We start from the raw sequence: 24,402 nt of genomic DNA, 5'->3' as shown, positions 1-24,402 counted from the left end.
ATAATATGAAGTGAGCTATACGAGTTACCCAAGACATTCTACAAATATATTAGGAGCAAAAGGGTAAGCAATTAGGGAAATGAAATGTGCTATCTAGGAACATATCCAAATTTCAACAAAGAAGGTCTTCAGAATTATTAGAATCAGAATGAGAATCAGTTTTATTATCAGCAGCATGTGACGTGAAATTTGTTAACTTAGCAGCAGCAGTTCAATGAAATACATAATCTAGAAGAAAAAATAATAAATAAGGAAATGAATTACAGTATATGTATATTGAATAAATTAAAAATAGTGCAAAAACAGAAATACTGTACATTAAAAAAAAGTGAGGTAAATGTCCAAGGGTTCAATGTCCTTTGAGGAATTGGAAGGCAGAAGGGAAGAAGCTGTTCCTGAATCGCTGAATGTGTGCCTTCAGGCTTCTGTACCTCCTACCTAATAGTAATGGTGAGAAAGGGGCATGCCCTGGTTGCTGGAGGTCCCTAATAATGGACATTGCCTTTCTAAGACACCATTCCCTGAAGATGTCCTGGGTTCTTTGTAGGCTAGTACCCAAGATGTAGCTGACGAGATTTGCAACCCTCTGTAATCTCTTTTGGTCCTATGCAGTAGCCCCCACCCCCCCATACCAGACAGTGATGCAGCCTGTCAGAGTGCACTCCGCTGTACATCTATAGAAGTTTTCCAGTGTATTTGTTGACATGCCAAATCTCTTCAAACTCCTAATGAAGTATAGAGCTGTCTTGACTTCTTTACAACTGCACCAATATGTTGGGACCAGGTTAGATCTTCATAGAACCATAGAACACTACAGCACAGAAAACAGACCATTCGGCCCTTCTATTCTGTGCCGAAACTTTATTCCACTAGTCCCATTGACCTGCACCCAGTCCATAACCCTTCAGACCTCTCCCGTTCATATATCTATCCAATTTATTCTTAAAACTTAAGAGTGAGCCCGCATTTACCACGTCAGATGGCAGCTTGTTCCACACTCCCACCACTCTGAGTGAAGGAGTTCCCCTTAATGTTTCCCCTAAACCTTTCCCTTCATCCTAAAGCCACGTCCTCTTGTATTTATCTCTCCTAATCTTAAGTGGAAAGAGCCTACTCACATTTACTCTGTCTATACCCCTCATAATTTTGTAAACTTCTATCAAATCCCCGATCATTCTTCTACGCTCCAAGGAATAAAGTCCTAAACTGTTCGTTCTTTCCCTGTAGTTCAACTCCTGAAGACCCAGCAACATTCTAGTAAATCTTCTCTGCACTCTTTCTATCTTACTGATATCCTTCCTATAGTTAGGTGACCAGAACTGTACACAATACTCCAAATTTGGCCTTACCAATATCTTATACAACCTCACCATAACGTCCTAACTCCTATACTCAGTACTTTGATTTATGAATGCCAGGATGCCAAAAGCCTTCTTTATAACCCTGTCTACCTGTGACGCCACTTTCAGGGAATTAAGTATCTGAACCCCCAGATCCCTTTGTTCCTCTGCACTCCTCAGTGCCCTACCATTTACTGTCTATGTCCTACCTTGGTTTGCCCTTCCAAAATGCAACACCTTACTGCATTAAATTCCATCTGCCATTTTCTGACCTATTTTTCCAGTTAGTCCAGATCCCTCTGCAAGCTTTGAAAGCCTTCCTCGCTGTCCACAACGCCTCCAATCTTAGTGTCATCAGCAAACTTGCTGATCCAATTTACCACATTATCATCTAGATCATTGATATAGACAACAAACAGCAATGGTCCCAGCACAGATTCCTGAGGCACACCACTAGTCACAGGCCTCCAGTTTGAGAAGCAATCATCCACTACCATTCTGTCTTCTTCCACACAGTCAATTTCAAATCCAGTTTACAACCTCTCCATGGATACCTAGTGTCTGAACCTTCTGAATTAACCTCCCATGTGGGATCTTGTCAAAGGCCTTACTAAAGTCCATGTGGACAACATCCACAGCCTTTCCTTCATCTACTTTCTTGGTAACCTTCTTGAAAAACTACAAGATTCGTTAAACACAATCTACCATGCACAAAGCCATGCTGACTATCTTTAATCAACCCTTGGCTGTCCAAATACTTATATATCCGATCTCTCAGAACACCTTTCAATAATTTACATACTACTGATGTCAGGCTCACTGGCCTGTAATTACCTGGTTTACTTTTGGAGCCTTTTTTAAACAATGGAGCAACATGAGCTACCCTCCAATCTTCCAGCACCGCACCCGTTTTAAATATTTCGTTCAGGACCCCTGCAATTTCTACACTAGTCTTTCGCAAGGTCCAAGGAAATATCATGTCAGGCCCAGGGAATTTATCTACCTTTATTCGCTGTAAGACAGCAAGCACCTCCTCCTTTTTAACTTCTATATGTTCCATGACACTTCTGCTTGTTTCCCTTCCTTCCATATATGCTATGCCAGTTTCCTGAGTAACTTCTCAGAGATCTTGACACCCAGGAACTTGAAGCTGCTCACTCTCTCTACTTCTGATCCCTCTGTGAGGATTGGTAATCTCAGGACTGCTGCCTCTCCCAAGTGGCAGTAAATGTAAGAATAGGATGATTTGGCAGATGAATGTGGCAGAAGAATTGATGTTATGGGCATGGTTTCCAGTTTCTGGATCTTAGGGATATCTTCTGGGGGAGGTATGACCTGTACAAAAAGGATGGGTTACCCTTGAGCTCGAGGGGTCTAATATTCTTGTAGCAGGTTTGTTAGAGTATTAGTGAGGTTTTAAACTAATTTGGCAGATGGATGGGAACCAGAGTGATGGGGCTCAGAATGGGACAGTTGATATACAACTAGGTACAGTGTGTAGTGAGACTGTGAAGAAGGACAGGCAGATGATAGGGCAAAATAGATGTCGGTGGGATGAGTTAAAGTGTAACGGGTCAAAATCAAAAAGAATAATGAATAAAGGATTAAAGTTTTTATATTTGAATGTACACAGTATGCGGAATAAGGTAGATGATCTTGTATGCAGTTAGAGATTGGTAGGTATGATGTTGTGGGCATTGCTGAGTCGTGCCTGAAAGAATATCATAGTTTGAAGGTTAACATTGAAGGATACACATTGCATCAAAAGGATAGGCAGGTATACAGAGAAGGTGGGGTGTCTCTGTTGATAAAAAAACAAAATCATATCCTTAAGACAGTGGTGACATAGGATCAGAAGATGTAGAATCCTTGTGCATAAAGTTAAGAAACTCCAAAGGTTAGAAGACCCTAATGAGAGTTATAAACAGGCCTCTGAATAATAGCCAGGATGTGGCAATAAATATCATGGTGTGTGAGCTGACAGACGACTGAACCAGGTGCGGAGAAATGACAGACTCCCATGTAAAGACAGAAACAAGAGTTTTTATCATAGGAATTCCCACAGAACATCAATAGTGATACCGCAAGATGAATCATTCTCAAAACACAGCGGCCTTGCGATAAGCGCTAATGGAAGTCTGCTTTAAATAATCACAGTACATAGAAAACCTGTGCCAGTCAAACTAAACAGAAAGCACAAGGGCTTAAAGACTCTAGATAAGACAACAAATACAGGTGCAATAGGCCCCACAGCTCATGACAAGAAATTACAATGGGAGATAGAAAAGTCATGTAAAAATGCAATGTTGTGATTGTCATGGGGGATTTCAATATGCAGGTAGATTGAGAAATTCAGGTTGGTACTGGATCCCAAGAGAAAGAATTTGTAGAATGCCTAAAAGATGGCTTATTAGAGCAGCTTTTGGTTGAATCCACTGGTGGAATGGCAATTCTGAGTGTTGCGACCCAGATTAGGGGCCCTAAATTAAAGGAATCCTTTGGAGGCAGTGATCATAATGTGATAGAATTCACTCTGCAGTTTGGGAAGGAGAAGCTACAATTGGATGTATCTGTAATATAGTGGATTAAAGGGAATTACAGAAGTATGAGAGAAAAGCTGGCCAAGTTGATTGGAGGGGAACACCAGCAAGAATGACAGCAGAACAGGAATGGCTAGAAGTTTGTGTGATCGACTTGGAAGGTGCAGGATAGTTTCCTCTCAAGGAAGAGGAACTATTCTAAAGGGAGGATGAGGCAACAGTGGTTGACAAGGGAAGTCAAGGGCAGCATAAAAGCAAACTGGAGGGCATATAATATAGCAAAATGTAGTGGAAAGGTAGATGATTGGGAAGCTTTAAAACCAACTGAAAAGATAGAAGGAGAGAAAAGATGAAGGTAAGCGCTCCAATAATATAAAAAAGATACAATACATTTTTCAGATATATAGAGAATAAAAGAGAGACAAAAGTGGATATTGGACCTCTGGAAAATGCCATTGAAGTGGTAGTAATGGAGGACAAAGAGATGGCAAATGACCTGAAGTAGAATTTTGTGTCAGTCTTCACTGTGGAAGACACTAACAGTATACCATAAATTCGAGAGTGTCAGGAGGCAGAAGTGAGTGTAGTTGCTATTAATGAGGAGAATGTGTTTGGGAAACTGAAAGGTCTAAGGTAGATAAGTCATCTGGACCAGATGGACTATAGCCCAGTGTTCTGAAAGAGGAAGCTGAAGAGATTGTGGAGGCATTAGTAGTGATCTTTCAAGAATGACTAGATTTTGGAATGGTTCTAAAATTGCAAATCTCATGCCACCCATTAAGAAGGGAAGGAAGCTGGAGAAAGGAAATTATAAGCCAGTTAGCCTGACTTCAGAGGTTCAGAAGATATTGGAGTCCATTATAATGGATGGAAGAACATGATAAAATAGGCCAAAGTCAGCAGGTATACTTTAGGGGAAATCTTGCTGGACAAATCTGTTGGAATTCTTTAAAGAAATAAAAAGCCAGATAGACAAAGGAGAGTCAGAGGTCTTTGATTTTTAGAAGGCCTTTGACAAGGGGCTACTCACAAGATGCTTCACAAGATAAGAGACCAGCATAGATATTAGCATGGGTATAAGATTGGCTGACTGGTAGGACGCAAGGAGTGGAAATCAAGGAGGCCTTTTCTGATTGGCTGTCAGTGACTAATAGTGTTCTGCAGAAGTTAGTGTTTGGTCTGCTTCTTCTCAAGTTATATGTCCATCTGTGGAAGATGGAATTGATAATTTTATGGCAAGTTTGTGGATGATACAAAGATACGTGGAGGGGCAGGAGGTGTTGAGGAAGCAGAAGGATTTAGACAGATTGGGAAAATGGATAGAATATAGTGTTGTGAAACATCTGGCCATGCTCTTTGATAACAACATCAAAAGCATAGACAATTTTCTAAATAGGGAGAAAATTCAAAAATCAGAGGTTCAAAGGGATTTGGGATTGTTATAAGGATTACCTTGTAATAATCAGTTAGAATCTGTATTTACTGCCGACTAAAAAGCATGTGAATTTACAAAACCCAATACCCGTGTATACATCTACTAAATTTTCCTGACCTTCCTGAACAGTCAAAGAACAGAAAAGGTAATACTAGGGAAAGAACTCTACGCTGGCCAGGTGTACCCAGACTAATCACATGTCTGACATGGGGTTATTTACTTCAGTGATCTGTGATGGTTTGTCTCCAGAGATTTGTCCCTCTTTTGCATTCGAAGCCTGTCATTCTTATACTCTTTCCTCACCAGTTAAAATGTTGCACTTCAGTCTTATTGGCTTGAGGTCAGCTGACCAACTTGGGTCACCTTCTTATTGACTCTGGTCCAGGGTTATAACCAGTATGTTTCTATGGCCTTTGTCCTCCACCTCGTGCCTTTTGTTCTTTTCAACTCTGACTAGTTCAAACTAGGTGACCCAGATACTGAGCCTAATGAGATTGCAGATTGCTCCTCATGCAAGCTGGTGACTTTACATAGTGAACAGCTGCTTGTCTGAGAATGGTCTCAAGTTTAGCAGGTCATTAGCAGAAAACTCCTTGCATACATATTCCATTACTGTGCTGCCTTTATGGCAGTTATTTAGTTTATAATATTTTCGCGTAGTAATTTGTTAGCATTTTTTTTAGTTAAAGTTAGGATTGTTTAAATCAATTGATTTGTCTGTAATACATCGCGGCTGCGATGACGTCACATCCGGGTTCGCCGCGTCTTGTGGGGAATTACCGGTTTGAGATTCACGCAAGGGTGGGGGTCACTCACATGTGCCACCATAACGCTGACTAGGGTCTCTCTATGCACCAAAGACACAGTGAAAGCAACGCTGTAAGTCATTAGATAATCGATATTTCGAGTTAAAATGTTAACGCCGATTCTGTTAAAAGTAACAACGGTCGGTAAGGTTTACCTTTTCGTCAGTTAAAGAGTCGGGATAGTTTGTATTGAAGTGTATCTAAACCAGCCAATGGAGCAGCTAGATTCCGACTGTATGCTGCACTTTAATGTAATGTAGTTATTGTAGTTTTACCTTTGCAAGTATTCACAATGTAAATGTGATATTTAGAAGGAAACAAACACTGTACCAATCTTGTATTGTTTTTTAACAGTTTTCACCATGCGTTAATATGAAGAGTGAACAGAAAATGGTTAATCTTACTGCGGTCTCGTTTGCATTGATTCTGGTTTATCTCGACGTTTACCTCGGTGTTACTTCACACCCGAGCGAGAACGTTACAATTACTCTGATTCAATTTTCCCAGAGCAAGAAATCAGTTCCAGCAGTTCACAAAATGGCAGCAACAAAGAGAGACTCACAACATGTCCACCTCCATTCTTTTTCACTGTTGTTAGTTCTGGTCAGCAGGAATATAGTGCAGATAAGTGTCCCGTCATGCACTTTTGTTAGTTGGAATGAAGGTATAAACTATTTTCTAAATAGGGAGAAAATCAGAAGTTCAAAGGGTCTTGGGAGTCCTTGTGCAGGATTCCTTAAAGGTTAACTTGCAGGTCCAGAGTTAATATATGAGGAGCATTTGATGGCTCTGGGTCTGTAATCACTGGAGCTGAGAAGAATGAAGGGGTATGTCATTGAAATATTGAAAGGACTTGATACAGTGGATGTTCAGAGGATGTTTGCTATAGAAGGGAAGTCTAGGCCCTGCCTTAGAATAGAGAGATGTCTTTTTAAAACAGATATGAGGAAGCATTTTTTTTAACTAGAGTAAATCTGTGGAGCTCATTGCCAAAGATGGCTGTGGAGGCCTAATCATTGTCTATATTTAAAGCAGAGGTTGATAGATTCTTGATTAGTCAAGGTGTCAATGGTTACGGAGAGAAGACAGAAGGATAGTCTTGTGAGGCCTAATACGTCATCTATTTTGGAATGGCGGAGCGAACTTGATGGACCGAATACCCTAATTTTGCTCCAATGTCTTATGGTCTCATGTACTATTACTTCAGGCTGCTCACCCTCCCCATTTAGAATGTTGTGGACATGATCTATGATGTCCTTGACGCATCCCTGACCTGACCTGTTCACTATGGCCTTCAAGAGGGTTTTGGATAATTAACGTAAGGAAAAGTTGCAACTTATGGAATGAGCTAGACAGTAGAATTTGTGTGTTGCTCTAGTAGAGATCCAGCTTGGGCACAAAGGGCCAAATAATTTTCTGTGCCATGAATATTGTAGGTTTCTGTGAACTGTGGAAAGAGAAGCAGTGTTTCCTGCATATAATTAAGTGCAAAGGAATATTAAGGTAAAGCATTGTAATATGTATAGAATATAATTTTGAGGAAGGGTGGTAAAGGAAACTGCAGTCCTGGGGAATTCCTGTACAACTTGGAAGACAGAAGTAGATTACATTGGTAAAATTTTCAGAAAAGTTTACTCAGTCCCTATTATTTTGATGACTAACTGATCACATTTGAGGCTGTGTTAAGTTATATCATAAAATGTGACATTATTTGCAGTTACATCTATCCACACCTCAGTAATTGTATTGCTTGTTTTCGTTAGAAGAGTACTGAAGTGTTTCTTGGCTTCTGATTACTACACTCTGTCAGGATGTTGGCTTGCCTGCACAGGATAGACTTTCAGTAACGTTTTCCTGTTTAGCTGTGCGCAAGCCTGTTATCTTTGTTCTTTAACAGTGCCAGGCAGTGATCACCAATAAGAACATACCAGAACAACTAAAGTTATGATGACTATTTGTAAAATGCTAGTTCAGTATTAGGTACAGTTCTTGCCAGCACATTGTAGAGAAAATACACAATTTGAATAGAAAGTATGTGAAAAATATTTATGAAAATATCTCCAGAGTTTAGATTCTTGGGTTACGTGAATGGATAAAACCTGAGATTGATATCCAAGGAACATAAGAGGTTCTGAAGAGATTTAACTCATTTGTTGATTTACCTAATTTGAATGAACAAGAACACAGAGTAAATATAGGTGGTAAACTCAAATATAGAAGGAAAAGTAAGTCGATCTGACAATATATGGATGAAAATAGGAGGTGGATGCTGTTTAAGGAGTCTATTATTGTAGTAGGGAAGGAGAATGTTCTGGGAGATGCTTCAAAAGTGGTCACATGAGCAGAGCTTAGGAACAGGAAGATAGTAATCACCTTGCTTGGGCTATTCTACAGGCTTCCTATCAGTGAGCAGGAGAAAGTGGAGCAGATACGTAGACATATGGTAGAGAGGCTTAAAAGTAATGGGCATGCATTCATTGGAGTTCAAATTTCCACAATATCAACTGGGATCAGTTCATTATGATAGTCCTAGAGGAGGTGAAAATTTTAAAATGCATTCAGACAACGTTGGAAAATGATGCCGAAGAGGTAGTAACTTTGAAATGACAGACAAACTGAATAAGTACTCTGCATCAATCTTCACGGTGGAAGACACTAGCAGTATGATGAAAGTTCCAGGTGTCAGTGGTCATGAAGTGCGTGAAGTTGCCATAGCTAGAAGAGAAGGTTGTTGGGAAACTGAAAGGTCTGAAGGTAGATGTCACCTGGACCATATGGTGCACACCCCAAAGTTCTGAAAGAGGTGCCTGAAATGATTATGGAGGCATTAGTGATGTTTTTTTCAAGAATCACTGATTCTGGAATGGTTCCAGAACTCCACTCTTCAAGAAGAGAGGGAGGCAGAAGAAAGGAAATTATAGGCCAGTTAGACTGAACTCAGTGGTTGGGAAGATGTTGGAGTCGATTATTAAGGATGAGGTCTCAGGGTACTTGGAGGTACATAATAAAATTGGCTGAAGTCAGCATGGTTTCCTCAAGGTAAAATCTTGCCTGACAAATCTGTTGGAATTCCTTGAAGAAATAACAGGGAAGATAGACAAAGGAGCACTGGTTGATGTTAGGTACTTGGATTTTCAGAAGGCCTTTGAGAGGGTGCCACACATAGGCATAACAAGCTACGGGCTCATGGTATTACAGTAAAGATTCTAGTATGGATAAAGTAGCGGCTGATTGGCAGGAGGCAAAGAGTGGGAATAATGGCAATCTTTTCTGGCTGGCTATTGTTGACTAACACAGACACGGGTCTGTGTTAGGATCGATTCTTTATACGTTATATGTCAATAATTTGGATGATGGAATTGATGGATCTATGGGAAAGGTTGCAGATGATATGAAGATATTTGGAGGGGCAGGTAGTTTTGAGGAAGTAGAGAGGCTATAGAGGACTTAGAATAGGAGTATAGGCAAAAAATTGGCAGATGGAATACAGTGTCGGGAAGCATATGTTCGTGCACTTTGATAGAAGAAATGAAAGGGTTGACTATTTTCTAAATGGAGAAAAATACAACAAATAGAAGTGCAAAGGGACTTGGGAGTACTTGTGCAGTATTCCTTAAATGTTAATTTGCAGGTTGAGTCTGATGAGGAAGGCAAGTGCAATGTTAGCATTCATTTCATGAGGACTAGAAAATTAAAGCAAGGGTGTAATGTTGAGATTTTATAAAACATTGGTGAAACCTCACTTGGAGTATTGTGAGCAGTTTTGGGCCCCTTATCTTAGAAAAAATGAGCTGAAACTGGAAAGGGTTCAAAGGAGGCTCACAAAAATGATCCCATGATTGAATGGCTTGTCATATGAAGAGTGTTTGATGGATCTCGGCCTGTATTTGCTGGTATTCAGAAGAATGATGGGTGGCCTGGTTGAAACCTAAGGAATGGCGAAAGGTCTTGATAAAGTGAATGTGGAGAGGATGTTTCCTGTGGTGGGAGAGTCCAAGACCAGAGGACACAGCCTCAGAACAGTGGGGCATCCTTTTAGAACAAAGATGAGGAGGGATTTCTTCAGCCAGGGAGTGGCGAATCTGTGGAATTCTTTACCACACGCAGTTGTGGAGCCTAAGTTTTTATATTTAAGGCGGAGGTTGATAGATTCTTGATTGGTCAGGGCATGAAGGGATACAGGGAGAAGGCATGAGATTGGGGCCAACAGGAAAATTGGATCAGCTATGATGAAATGGCAGAGCATACTCGATGGACAAAGTAGCCTAATTCTGCTCCTCTCTATGGTCTTTGTACTCTCAAGATTTCACTTATGAAGACCTCCCACTTACCAACTAGGCATTTGCCAGAAAACAACCCATTGAATCCACACTTGCTAGATCCTTTCTGATTCCATCAAAATTGGCATTTCTCCAATTTAAAACATAAAACATAGAAACGTAGAAAGCCTACAGCACAATACAGGCCTTTTGGCCCACAAAGCTGTGCTGAAAATGTCCTTGCCTTAGAAATTAACTAGGGTTACACATAGCCCTCTACTTTTCTAAGCTCCATGTACCTATCCAGGAGTCTCTTGAAAGACCCTATCGTATCTGCCTCCACCACCATCGCTGGAAGCCCATTCCACACACACACCACTCTGTGTGTAAAAAAACTTACCCCTAACATCTTCTCTGTACCTACTTGCAAGCACCTTAAAACTGTGCCCTCTGGTGCTAGCCATTTCAGCCCTGGAAAAAAGTTCTGATTATCCACATGATCAATGCCTCTCATCATCTTATACACCTCTATCAGGTCACCTCTCATCCTCCATCACTCCAAGGAGAAAAGGCCAAGTTCACTCAACCTATTCTCATAAGGCATGCTCCCCAATCCAGGCAACATCCTTGTAAATCTCCTCTGCACCTTTTCTATGGTTTCCACATTCTTCCTGTAGTGAGGTGACCAGAACTGAGCACAGTACTTCAAGCAGGGTCTGCCCAGGGTCCTGTAGAGCTGCAACATTACCTGTCGGCTCCTAAAGTCAATCCCACGATTGATGAAGGCCGATGCACCATATGCCTTCTTAACCAGAGAGTCAGCAGCTTTGAGTGTTCTATGGATTCGGACCCCAAGATCCCTCTGATCCTCTGACACTGCCAAGAGTCTTACCATTAATACTATATTCTGCCATCAAATTTGACCTACCAGAATGAACCACTTCACACTTATCTGGGTTGAACTCCATCTGTCACTTCTCAGTCCAGTTTTGCATCCTATCAATGTCCCGCTGTAACCTCTGACAGCCCTCCACACTATCCACAACACTCCCAACCTTTGTATCATCAGCAAATTTACTAACCCATCCCTCCACTTCCTCATCCAGGTCATTTATAAAAATCATGAAGAGTAAGAGTCCCAGAACGGATCCCTAAAGGCACACCACTGGTGACTGACCTCATTGCAGAATATGACGTGTCTACAACCACTCTTTGCCTTCTGTGGGCAAGCCACAAAGCAATGTCCCCTTGGATCCCATGCCTCCTTACTTTCTCAATAACCCTTGCATGGGGTACCTTATCAAATACCTTGCTGAAATCCATATACACTACATCTACTGCTCAACCATCATCAATGTGTTTAGTCACATCCTCAAAAAATTTAATCAAGCTTGTAAGGCCCAACCTGCCTTTGACAAAGACATGCCGACTATTCCTAATCATAATATGGCTCTCTAAATGTTCATAAATCCTGTCTCTCAGGATCTTCTCCATCAACTTACCAACCACTGAAGTAAGACTCACTGGCCTATAATTTCCTGGGCTATCTCTACTCCCTTTCTTGAATAGGGGAACAATATCTGCAACCCTCCAATCCTCCTGATCCTCTCTCGTCCCCATTGATGATGCAAAGATAATCTCCAGAGGCTCAGCAATCTCCTCCCTCGCCTCCCACAGTAGCCTGGGGTATATCTCGTCTGGTTCCGGTGACTTATCCAACTTGGTGCTTTACAAGAGCTCCAACACATTCTCTTCCTTAATATCTACATGCTCAAGCTTTTCAGTCTGCTGTAAGTGATCCCTACAATCGCCAAGATCCTTTTCCGTAGAGAATACTGAAGCAAAGTATTCATTAAGTACCGCTGCTATCTCCTCCAGTTCCATGCACCCTTTTCCAGTGTTACACTTGATAGGTCCTATTCTGTCACATCTTATCCTCTCACTCTTCACATACTTGTAGAATGCCTTGGGGTTTTGCTTAATCCTGTCCGCCAAGGCCTCCTCATGGCCCCTTCTAGCTCTTCTAATTTCTTTCTTAAGCTCATTCCTACCTGATAGCCTCATATTTCCCCTTACTCCAATTAAAAACTTTACTAACTTGTCTGTTCCTATCCCTCTTCAAAGCTATGGTAAAGGAGATAGAATTGTGATCACTATCTCCAAAATGCTCTCCCACTGAGAGACCTGACACCTGACCAGGTTCATTTCCCAATACCAGATCAAGTATAGCCTCTCTTCTTGTAAGCTTCTCTACATATTGTGTCAAGAAACCTTCCGGAACACACCTAACAAACTCCACCCCATCTACACCCTTCGCTCTAGGGACATGCCAATCGATGTTTGGGAAATTAAAATCTCCCACCACAACAACCCTGTTATTAGTACAGCTTTGTACAGAATCTGTCTCCCTATCTGCTCCTCGCTATCCCTGTTACTATTGGGTGGTCTATAAAAAAAACCCAGTAGAGTTATTGACCCCATCTTCTTCCTAACTTCCACCCACAGAGCTCCATAGACAATCTGTTCATGACTTCCTCCTTTTTTGCAGCTGTGACATTACCTCTGACCAACAGTGCCATACTCCCACCTCTTTTGTCTCCCTCCCTGTCCTTTCTGAAACATCTAAAGCCTGGCGCTCAAAGTAACCCTTCCTGCCCCTGCACCATCCAAGTCTCTGTAATCGTCACATCATAGCTCCAAGTACTAATCCATGCTCTAAGCTCATCTGCTTTGTTCATAATACTCCTTGCATTAAAATTGACACATCTCAAACCGTTGGTCTGAGCGTGTCCCTTCTCTATCACCTGCCTATCTTCCCTCTCACACTGTCTCCAAGCTTTCTCTATTTGTGAGCCAGCCGCCTCTTCCTCTATCTCTTCAATTCAGTTCCCACCCCCCAGGAATTCTAGTTGAAACTCTCCCCAATAGCCTTTGCAAGCCTCCCCGCCAGGATATTGGTCACCCTGGGATTCAAGTGCAACCCATCTTTTTTGTACAGGTCATACCTGCCCCAAAAGAGGTCCTAATGATCCAGAAATTTGAATCCCTGCCCACTGCATCAATCCCTCAGCCACACATTTATCCTCCACCTCATTCTGTTCCTTTATTCGCTGTCATGTGGCACATGCAGTAATCCTGAGATTACTACTTTGAGGTCCTGCTTCTCAGCTTCCTTCTTTGTAAATTGTTATGTGATTAAGCTAGGATGGAATTGGGCTTGTTGAGGGTTACTGAGCGGTACTGTTCAAACGGCTGGAAGGGCCTGTTCTACACTCTATCTCTAAATAAATAGATAAATAAGCATAATCACTCCCTAACTGTCCCGTCAGAATAAGGTTTAATATCACCAGCTTATGTTGTGAAATTTTTTGTAATACGATAGTAGTACATTGCAATATAGGCAGTCCCCGTGTTACGTACGAGTTCCGTTCCTGAGTCCGTCTTTAAGTTGGATTTGTACGTAAGTTGGAACAAGTACATCCGGTATTATTTAGCGTCAGTTAGTCAAATGTTTGCCTTAGTATATACTATATATTTTACCTTTCTATGCATATAAAACACTTAAGAAATATATGTATTCCAATAATTAAACCACTGCATTGCTTAGTGATAATTGTAGTTTTCATCGGGGCAGGGCCTTTCACATGCTCCGTTATTCTCACTTTATCCTTTATAATTGTTCCGATCGTTGACGGACTGTAGCCTAACGCTTTTCCAATGACCAATGGTGTTTCAACTCTTTCCAAATGCTTTATTATTTCCGCTTTATTTTCAATTGTGATCGCTTCCCATCAACAGAACAGAAACACTGCAGGCGGTGGGTCCCGACCTCCGCCGGCTCCCGAAGTCCGCTGGGTCCTAAGGACCACTGCACTGAATTCCCCGGGTCCACACTGAGACAGGTTAAGTGGGACAAGTGGGGGCTGTGCTGGGTTTGGGTACTGTATTTGATCCTCCACAATATTCCGCATGGGAATTTAAACTGGAGGTGGCAGTGTTTTTTTTTACGAGGTTGAGTTGTGCGCTTGACATCAACCCAGCACGGATGGTACAGGAGTCACTGGATCGACATCAACCCGGCACGGGAGCGGTCTGTCATTGGATCGAACTCGGGAAATTCCATTTTCCAGCCCAGCGCTGATCTCACTGCGCCACCAGCTGACCGGAAGGAGGGTTGGGGTCAGGGTGAACCATTCTAAGAAAAATTTAAGCCAAATACAAAGTTAGACACTCAACACAGTGTCAACAGCAACAACTTAAAATGGTGGACGGCGTTCTCCTTCCTCGGTTCGTAAGTACGAGTTGTCTGTAAGTCGGACATTTGTAACTCGGGGACTAGCTGTACATAATAATAAAAATCTGTAAATTACAGTAAGTATATATATTAAAAATGTTAAATACTGCAAAAAGAGAGAAAATAGTAAGATAGTGTTCATTGGTTAATGTTTATTCAGAAATCTTATTGCAGAGGGGAATAAGCTGTTCTTGAATCGTTGAGTTTGTGCCTTCAGGCTCTTAAACTTACACCCTGATGGTAGCAATGAGACATGGGCATGTCCTGGGTGAAGTCAATGTTAGGGAAGATGTTGGAGTTAATTGTTTTTGGATACTTGGAGGCACATCATAAAATAGGCTGAAGTCAGCATGGTTTCCTTAAGAGAAAATCTTGCCTGACAAGCAAGCAAGGATTTCTTCAAATCCTTTGAAGAAATAACAAGCAGGATAGATAAAGGAGAATTGGTGGATGTTATGTAGTTGGATTTTCAGAAGGCCTTTGACAAGGTGCCACGTATGAGTCCATAGTATTAAAGGAAAGATACTAGTATGGATAGACCATTGGCTGCTTGGCAGAGTGTGAATAAAAGGAGCTTTTACTGATTGGTTGTCGGTGGCTAGTTGTATTCCTTGGTCATCTGTGTTGACACCACTTCTGTTTACGTTATATGCCAGTGATCTTGTTGATGGAATTGATGGCTTTGTTGCAAATTTTGCAGAGAATATGAAGATAGTTTTGAGGAAGCAGAGAGGCTGAAGAAGGACTTAGACAGATTGGGCGAATGAGCAAACAAGTGACAGATGGAATTCAGTGTCAAGAAGGGTATGTTCATGCACTTTGGTAGAAGAAATAAAAATGTAGTCTAATTTCTAAACATTGAGAAAATTCAAAAATCTGAGGTGCAAAGGGACTTGGGGGTCCACATGTAGTATTCCTTTAAAAGTTAATATGCAGATTGAGTCGGTGGTGAGGAAGGCAAATGCAATATTGGCATTCATTTCAAGAGGACTACAACATAAAAGCAAGAATGTAATGTTGGCGTTTTATAAGGGACTCTTTATGTTGAGGCATCACTTGGGTTATGGGGAGGAGGCAGAACATTGGGGTTGAGTGGGAAATGGATCAGCCTTGATGAAATGACAGAGCAGTCTCGATGGACCAAATGGCCTAATTCTGCTCGTATATCTTATGGTCTTATGATTGTGTTAAACATTTAGCTGTAGTCAATGAACAGTAGCCTGCCAAAAGTATTAATGTTGTTCAGGTGATCCAAGGACATGTAAAATGCCAATGAGATCGCATCTGCTGAGAATGTACTGTGGTGATAAGCAGATTGCAGTGGGTCCAACTGCTTGCTTAGGCAGCAATTTGTTCAGCCATAATCAACCTTTCAAAGCACTTCATCACCATAGATGTGAGTGCTACTGGATGATAGTTGTTAAGGCAGCTCACCCTGCTCTTCTTGAACACTGGTATAATTGTTGCCTATTGAAGCAGGTTGGAGCTTCTGACTGTAGCAGTGAGAGATTGAAAATGTCTTTGAGCACATTTGCCACATGGTTGGCACAGGTTTTCAGGGCCCTACCAGTTACACCATTGAGGCCTGTAACCTTGCAAGGGTTAACCCTCTTGCAAGATGTTGCCATCGGTCTTCAAGACAGAGATCACAGTGTCACCAGATGATGCAGGGATCCTCATAGTGTAGTTTTATTCTCCTTTTCAAAGTGTGCATAAAAGGTGCTGAGCTCATCTGAGAGTGCAGCATCACTGCCATTTGTGATGTCCTGGGTGACCTCAATGGTTAGGAAGATGTTGGAGTTGATTGTTGACTGCCATTCATGATTTGCTTTATAGGAAGTAATGAAATGCAAACCCTGCCATAGTTGACGTACATCTGATTCTACCTCTAACCTCATTCAGAATTGTTCCTTTGCTTTTGAGATAGCCTTCCATAGTCATACCTGGCCTTTTATGTAGTCCTGAATCACCATACTTAGTGCTACAGATCTAGCCCTCAGCTGACTATGAATCTCCTGGTTAATCCTTGGCTTTTGATTCATTGATGTATGGTATATTCTTGTAGGCACCTACTTGGCTGAACAGGTCTTGTTGAAGTCAATGACAACTGTGACGTATTCATTCAGACTCAAAATGAATCCCTGAATACTGTCCAGTCCACTGCCTTAAAGCAGTTCTTCAAGCACTCCTCTTCTTCCCTTGTCCATACCTTCTCAGTCATCTCTGTTGGTGCTATAGTCTTCAATCTCTGCTGATACTCAGGGAGTAGAATTACAGCCAGGTGATCAGACTGTCCAAAGTGTGGGTATGGTAAGCATTCTTGATGGTAGTATAACAGTGGTCCAGAGTATTGGATCTTCTGGTTTCACAAGTGTTATGCTGGTGAAACCCCTTTTAACTGAGCGTCCTAGAAACAGAACTGGTTAGCCCCTCGCTAACATGCCAATGAACTCAGCAGTGTAAAAACCACCTTTCTCAAATTCTGTACATCTAGGATTGATATGACTTGGGTCCCATCAAACCGGGAGAGCTGGGATGTTTCGCCCACCCACACCCCAATCAGAGTGAATACTGTGTAAATGCTGCCCACTTGCAATTTCACACTGGCCAGAAATACAGTAACAGTTCGTACACTGCATATAATCATAAAGAAATCATATTTACAAATATCAGCTTTATCGAGCAGTTAGTAGGAAAAGAAAAAGAAAAAAAAAAATAAGGACCCATTGCAGTTAACCCAGTCCAAATAGGCACGTGAGTTGGAGCTCATCTTGAAGTTGTCTTTAACTCGTGCGCTGGACCCACGGTCTGTGTGAAAGCACACACCATATAACCATATAACAATCACAGCACGGAAACAGGCCATCTCGGCCCTCCTAGTCCGTGCCGAACTCTTAATCTCACCTAGTCCCACCTACCCGCACTCAGCCCATAACCCTCCACTCCTTTCCTGTCCATATACCTATCCAATTTTACCTTAAATGACACAACTGAACTGGCCTCTACTACTTCTACAGGAAGCTCATTCCACACAGCTATCACTCTCTGAGTAAAGAAATACCCCCTTGTGTTTCCCTTAAACTTTTGCCCCCTAACTCTCAAATCATGTCCTCTCGTTTGAATCTCCCCTACTCTCAATGGAAACAGCCTATTCACGTCAACTCTATCTATCCCTCTCAAAATTTTAAATACCTTGATCAAATCCCCCCTCAACCTTCTACGCTCCAATGAATAGAGACCTAACTTGTTCAACCTTTCTCTGTAACTTAAGTGCTGAAACCCAGGTAACATCCTAGTAAATCGTCTCTGCACTCTCTCTAATTTATTGATATCTTTCCTATAATTCGGTGACCAGAATTATCTACCTTCCATCTATTGTTCGAAATCCATCTCAAGCAAATGGGAACCCCCACGAGAGTACTGGTCCTTCCTCCCTGAAGCCATTCATCTGCACAAAACACCTTGTGCAACAGGGACGGCATCTTCAGCCAACTTCCCTCCTGCCCTCTCCCAGCTCCCCCCAAAAAGACTTCGGCCCACACCAGTGTCCGTACAAAAACCTCTCCGCTCGGCGTTCTCTCGAACCTTCTTCTAATTCCACCATCCTGACTGGCTGACACAACATTCCCAAGTTGAACAACATAGCCTCTTTAGCAAAAATCCAAGCATGCTGAAAGCAGAACAAACTGCTCTTACAGAGCTGCTAAAATGAAATACCTACAGTATAACAGTAAAAAATCTTAACCATGGCGATACATTGGTGATAATTATTTAGAGACTTTTCCAAGTTGCCTAGTTAAATCCCCCCAAATGATGGGGAAGGCGTCAGGGAGCGCTTGATAATGTTGCTCCATTCGTCTATAGCTTGTTTGATACTGGCCTAAAGTGGAATATACACCAATACCAACATGTTAGCTGAAGACTCCCGCAGCAGATAAGATGAACAACACTTGATTGCTAGATGTTCCAGGTTGGGTAAGCAGGACTGAGGCAGAGCTGATACATATCTTGCAAGAGTACAGAAAAACAAAATAGGCATAACAACACAAGTACAAGATTGAGAGAGAGAAACATTAGTCCCATCTAGTGTTAATATTTTTCTGGTTGATTCAAGAACCTGAGGGCAAGGAGAGACTGATCATTTACCTTGAAGTAGTGGGGTCTTAGGTTTCTGTATCTCCTACTTGATGATAATACTGAGAAGAGAGCGTGGCCTGGATAGCCCTACCAATTGTCTGTAAAGCTTTTTGAGTCAGAATAAAGTTTATTATCACTGATATATGCTGTGAAATTTGTTGTTTTGTCATTACAGTACAGTACAAAACTTACAAATAAGATGTATAGGTGGATAGACAGTCAGATATTTAATGCAAAGGGGATAGCATTCATGGTTTTTTGAACTGTTTATAAATCTGATGGCGGAGGGGAAGAGGCTCTTCCTAAAATGTTCTGTGCGCCACAGATCGCTAGGAGCCATTGAATTGTTACGTAGTGGGAGAGAGAGTTGAAAAGGCGAGTGCTGCCACTTGGAACATTCTTTGCACCATGGATCGTAGGTTAATTAGACACTTCCCAAAGGGCAAAACAAAAAAGTTAGGTTTAAGTAGTAAACACAAAGTACACTGCAAATGCTGTGGTCAAATCAGGACAGGTCCTGATGAAGGGTCTTGGCCCGAAACGTTGACTGCTCGTTTCAATGGATGCTGCCCGACCTGCTGAGTTCATCCAGCTTGTTTGTAGGTTTAAGTAGAGTGGCCATAGTGGGAGCAGCCACTGTGTGAGTGGGGATCTTGAAGCTTTGGCTAACAGAGGCTTTGGCGAGGAGAGACGGAGCCTGTAGGTAAATATTTTCAGGTAGCTTTCTTCCTTTCCTTTTTTTTATTGCATAGGTAGAACAGTGGGAATGCCGGGCAGGGCAATGGAATGCTCCTCTTGTGTGATGTGGGAAGGCAAGATTATCTCCAGCGCACCTTCCCAACTTTCTTTTTCTTAAAAGGGGAGCTACACCCGTGTCCTGAGTCTGCCATTCAGGGTCCGCCAATTTTGATGACCGATATATTTTTTAATCGTCGTAAAGTGATGATGTTTGAAGTACTCATGGATGTGACTGCATTTCAGCTATTGTCGTCCTAAAGAGGAATATTTGATGCTTCCCATTGAATGCAAAGAGTTGCCAATAAGAGTCCCATATTTTGGTTGAATCCATGTGGGAAGGTTTTGCTGGAGTTGCTCCAGGGAGTTTAAACAAGGGTTGCTGTATCTAAAAATAAAATTAACACTGCAAGTCTCCCTGATCTCTTACATCTGAAAATGGGCTGAAAAATGGCAGATGGAATTTAATGCCGACAAGTGTGAGCTGTTGCATTTTGGTAGGACTTACACAGTGAGCCTTAGGGCACTGAGGAGTGTAGTAGAACTGAGAGATTTGGGAATACAGATCCGTAATTTCTTGAGTGTTGTCTCACAGGGAGAAAGAGTTGTAAAGTGCAGAGGATGGGAACCAGAGTGCCAAAGCAGTTAGTGGAGAGGTTGCTGAGGCAGATGTTGGTAAGATGTTCGACAAAGTTAGGAATCAAAAGGTTGAGCATGGTGTGACAAAATTGAAAAGGGTGAATACAGAGCTGAAAGTGCTGTTTTTGAATGTGAGCTGTATATGGAATAAGATAGATGAACTTGCAGCACAGTTGCAGATTGGCAGGTACGATGTTGTAGGCATCACTGAATCATGGTTGAAAGATAATGGCTGGGAGCTTAATGTCCAAGGATACACATTCTATCAAAAGGATAGGCAGGAAGGCAGAGGGAGTGGCGTTGCGCTGTTGGTAAAAAAATGAAATCAAATCATTAGAAAGAGGTGACACAGGCTTAGAAAGTGTTGAATCATTGTGGATAGTGCTAAGGAACTGCACAGGTGAAAAGACCCTGATGTGAGTTATATACAGACCCCCAAACAGTAGAAATGATGTAGCCTACAAATTACAACAGGAGATCGGAAATGCATGCCAAAAGGGCAATGTTATAGTAGTCATGAAGGGACTTCAATCTACAGTAGATCGGGAAAATCAAGTTGGTGCTGGTTTACAGGAGGGGGAATTTCTGGAGTACCTATGAGATAGCTTTTTAGAGCAGCTCATGGTTGAACCCACTAGAAGGTCAGATATTCTGGATTGGGTGTTATGTGGAGAGCTTAAGATAAAAGAACCCTTAGGGGAACGTGATCATAATATGATCAAATTCACTCTGAAATTTGAGGAGAAGCTGAAGTCAGATGTGGAGTAAAGGGAATTAGAGAGGCATGAGAAAGGAGCTGGTCAGAATTGACTGGAAAAGATCAATGGCAGGGATGACGGTAGAGCAGCAACGGCTGAATTTTTGGAAACAATTCAGAAGGCACAGGATATATACATCCCAAAGAGGAAGAAGTATTCTTAAAAAAAAAAGAGGAAACAACTATGGCTAACAAGAGAAGTCAAAGCAAAGAGAGAGCAGATAATAGAGCAAAAATTAGTGGGAAGTTAGAGGATTGGAAAGCTTTTAACAGCCATCTGAAGGCAACTAAAAAAGTCATTAAGGAGGTAAAGATGGAATATGAAAGTAAGTTAGCCAGTGATATTAAAGAGATTTGGATGATAGTATTGAAGGCTTTGTTGCAAAGTTTGCAGACAATATGAAGATAGGTGGAAGGGGAAGTTTTGAGGAAGTTAAGAGGCTACAGAAGGACTTGGACAGATTAAGAGGACGGGCAAAGAAATGGCAGATGGAATACAGTGTTGGAAGGTGTATGGTCATGCACTTTGGTATAAGAAATGAAAGGGGTGACTATTTTCTAAATGGTGAGAAAATACAAAAAAACTGAGCTGCAAAGGGACTTGGGAATCCTTGTGCAGAATTTCTTAAAGGTTAATTTGCAAGTTTGAGTCTCTGGTGAAGACAAATGCAGTGTTAAGATTCATTTCAAGAAAACTAGAATATAAAAGCAAGGATGTAATGTTGAGACTTCATAAAGCACAGGTGAGTCCTCACTTGGAGTACTGTGAGCAAGTTTGGGCCCCTTAGAAGGGATGTGCTGAAATTGGAGAGTGTTCAAAGGAGGTTCACAGAAATGATTTCAGGATTGAAAAGCTTGTCATACATAGAACATTTGATGGTCTGGGACTGTATTCACTAGAATTCAGAAGAATGAGGGGTGACCTTATTAAAACATATCAAATGGTGAAAAACCTTGATAGAGTGAATGTGGAGAAGATGATTCCTATGATGGGAGAACATAAGAAATAGGAGCAGAAGTAGGCCATCTGGCCCATGGAGCCTGCTCTGCCATTCAATAAGATCTGGTTAAAGTTAAAGTCTGTTCCAAACCTTATAGGCTCATTGGGCCTATAAGGTCTGATGGTTTCTGTGGCATGAAGCGACTGAGAGTACGAGACTCCCCTCCCCCCCATAGGACGCCAGTCTATTGTGAGATTAACCAGCATTTTGCTGGTACCCATTTTCAGCTGGATGGACTGGAGCAGTGTGTGGTTAAGTGCCTTGCTCAAGGACACAACACATTGCCTCAGCTGGGGCTCGAACCCACAACCTTCAGATCGCTAGTCCAACACCTACCACTTGGCCACACGCCACTAATGGCTGATCTGGAGTACACTGGATAAAGTAATCAGAAAGGCAAGAGTTCTCAAAGTTTATTTTTTCCTGTGTTTTACCATGGAGAAAGATGTGAAGACTTGGGAACCTGGCAAAGGTAATGCAGAACAAGCTACTGTTAGAAATTATGAAAGTAGGTAGAATAACAATATTTAAAAGACATTTGGGCAAGTACATGACTAGGAAAGCTTTAGAAGGTTATAGGCCAAGTGTGAGCAAATGGAACCAGTCTAGATGGGCATCTTGGCTTGCAAGGTAGAATTGGCCACACTTAGCTTTCTGTCTTGGGCTTTCAGGTGCCCTATTCTCTTCCAAGTCACTCTATTTGTGGTTTAGGAGGAATGAATGGTGTCTGTTTCTGATATTTTTTGCTTGGTTATCTTTTTAGGAGTTGGATGCTCGACAGCAAGAGTTGGATGCATTGAATACAAGAAAGGAAGCACTGGAGGCTGTAAGAGTTGTGAACATTTACACTTCTATTTTATTTGATTATTATATTCTGAGCTTTATTTATGCAAAATTGATGACATTCACAAATATTTGAATACAGTAAATTCTGATCTAAACAATGTAGGAATATTTGATATATTTTTCCAGGGATAACTTTGGCTAAAGTCGCTGCTTGAAATTCAGATTATTCTCTTAATCCTAGAATTCACTAATTACTTGAGAACTTGATGTGCAGATCATAGCTATGGATTCTTACTTAAGCTTTCCATTGAACTACATTTCCAGATTAGGTTTCTACAGCATACAAATTATTGGGAAATATTATGGTAACTAGAAGACTACTTACAAGAACTCTCCATTTATTTATCCTACTTCCAAAGTCTTCATGTCTTCCTCTGTGACAAAACACAGGAGAAATGTTTATTAAGGACTTTACCCATCTCCTATGGCTCCATTCAAAATTGTCCCCAAAAACTGTGATGGGTCACCACCCCCACCACTTTTTTAACTATAGAGAGCAATTAGGTGGATTTCATTATGCAAGTTATGATTGAGATAAATAGATTAATGTATGTAAAGGAAAAGAAATAGAACTGTTGATGGGACTGTGTGTATGGGTGGCAAATGCCTTATGTAGAATGTGGGAATGTAACACCAGAGCATGTTAATGGGTAAATGAGATAGCAGATGGCTTACATGGAATCCCAAGACCATTTCTGCTCATAGAAGGACGTTTGGGATTCTACTGAAAAGTAGAAGTTGGGTGGCACAGTAGCATAGAGGTTAGCACAGCTATTATAGTGGTTAGTGTAATGCTGTTTCAGTTTGATTCCCGTTACTGTCATGTATGGAGTTTGGATGTTCTTCCTGTGACTGGGTGATTTTTGTTTGGGTCCTCTGGTTTTTTCCCACATTCAAAAGATGTATGGTTAAGGTCAGTGAGTTGTGGGCATGCTCAGCAGTGAGAGGGACCTTAACTAATGTGAGGCTAGCGTAAAGCAGACTGATACATTATTGCTCTTGGCAAATGTTTCTACAGAAGTGGTTTGCCATTGCCTTCTACTGGGCGGTGTCTTTACAAGACTTGTGACCCTAGCCTTTATCATTACCATCCTCTTCAGGAAATGTCTGTCTGGCATCAGTGGTCGGATAACCAGGGCTTGTGATATTCACCAGCTACTGATGCAAACATCTACCACCTTCTTGCAGAGCTTCACGTGACCCTGATCGGGGGGTTAAGCAGGTGCTAAATCTTGCCCAAGGATGTCCTGCAGGCTGGCAGAGGGAAGGAACACCTTATACCTCTGGTAGGGATGTATCTCCACTCTGCCACCCTTAGAATACCTTCCAATGATTTTTCCACGACTGATGCAAGGCTCACTGGCTTATTATTTCCCGGTTTATTTTTAGAGCCATTCTTAAATATTAGCCATCCTCCAATCCACTGGTACCTCACTTGTCGCTAAGGATGATTTAAAGGGCCCCTTGAAATGATAGGGTCCTGCAATTTTTGCACTTGCCTCCCACAGGGTATGAGGGAATACCTTGTCAGGCCCTGGGGAGTTATTCACCCTAATTTGCCTCAAAACAGCTAACTCCTCATCGTTTGTAATCTGTAGAAGGTCCACGAGCTC

At 41.7% G+C, this 24,402-nt stretch overlaps 1 protein-coding gene across 2 annotated transcripts in view; it reads left to right on the top strand.

The window, feature by feature from the left end:
• ift74 (intraflagellar transport 74) overlaps window positions 1–24,402 on the top strand; it is a 242,813-nt gene that overhangs the window by 100,993 nt on the left and 117,418 nt on the right. For both annotated transcript variants that reach the window (XM_073048695.1, XM_073048694.1), the window contains exon 9: window positions 22,707–22,769. In XM_073048695.1, the coding sequence (XP_072904796.1) occupies window positions 22,707–22,769 (63 nt within the window). The remainder of the gene's footprint in view (window positions 1–22,706; window positions 22,770–24,402) is intronic.

Source organism: Hemitrygon akajei, chromosome 6 (assembly GCF_048418815.1).
Source record: "Hemitrygon akajei chromosome 6, sHemAka1.3, whole genome shotgun sequence".
NCBI lineage: Eukaryota > Metazoa > Chordata > Chondrichthyes > Myliobatiformes > Dasyatidae > Hemitrygon > Hemitrygon akajei.
This window is presented reverse-complemented; position numbering and strand designations above follow the sequence as displayed.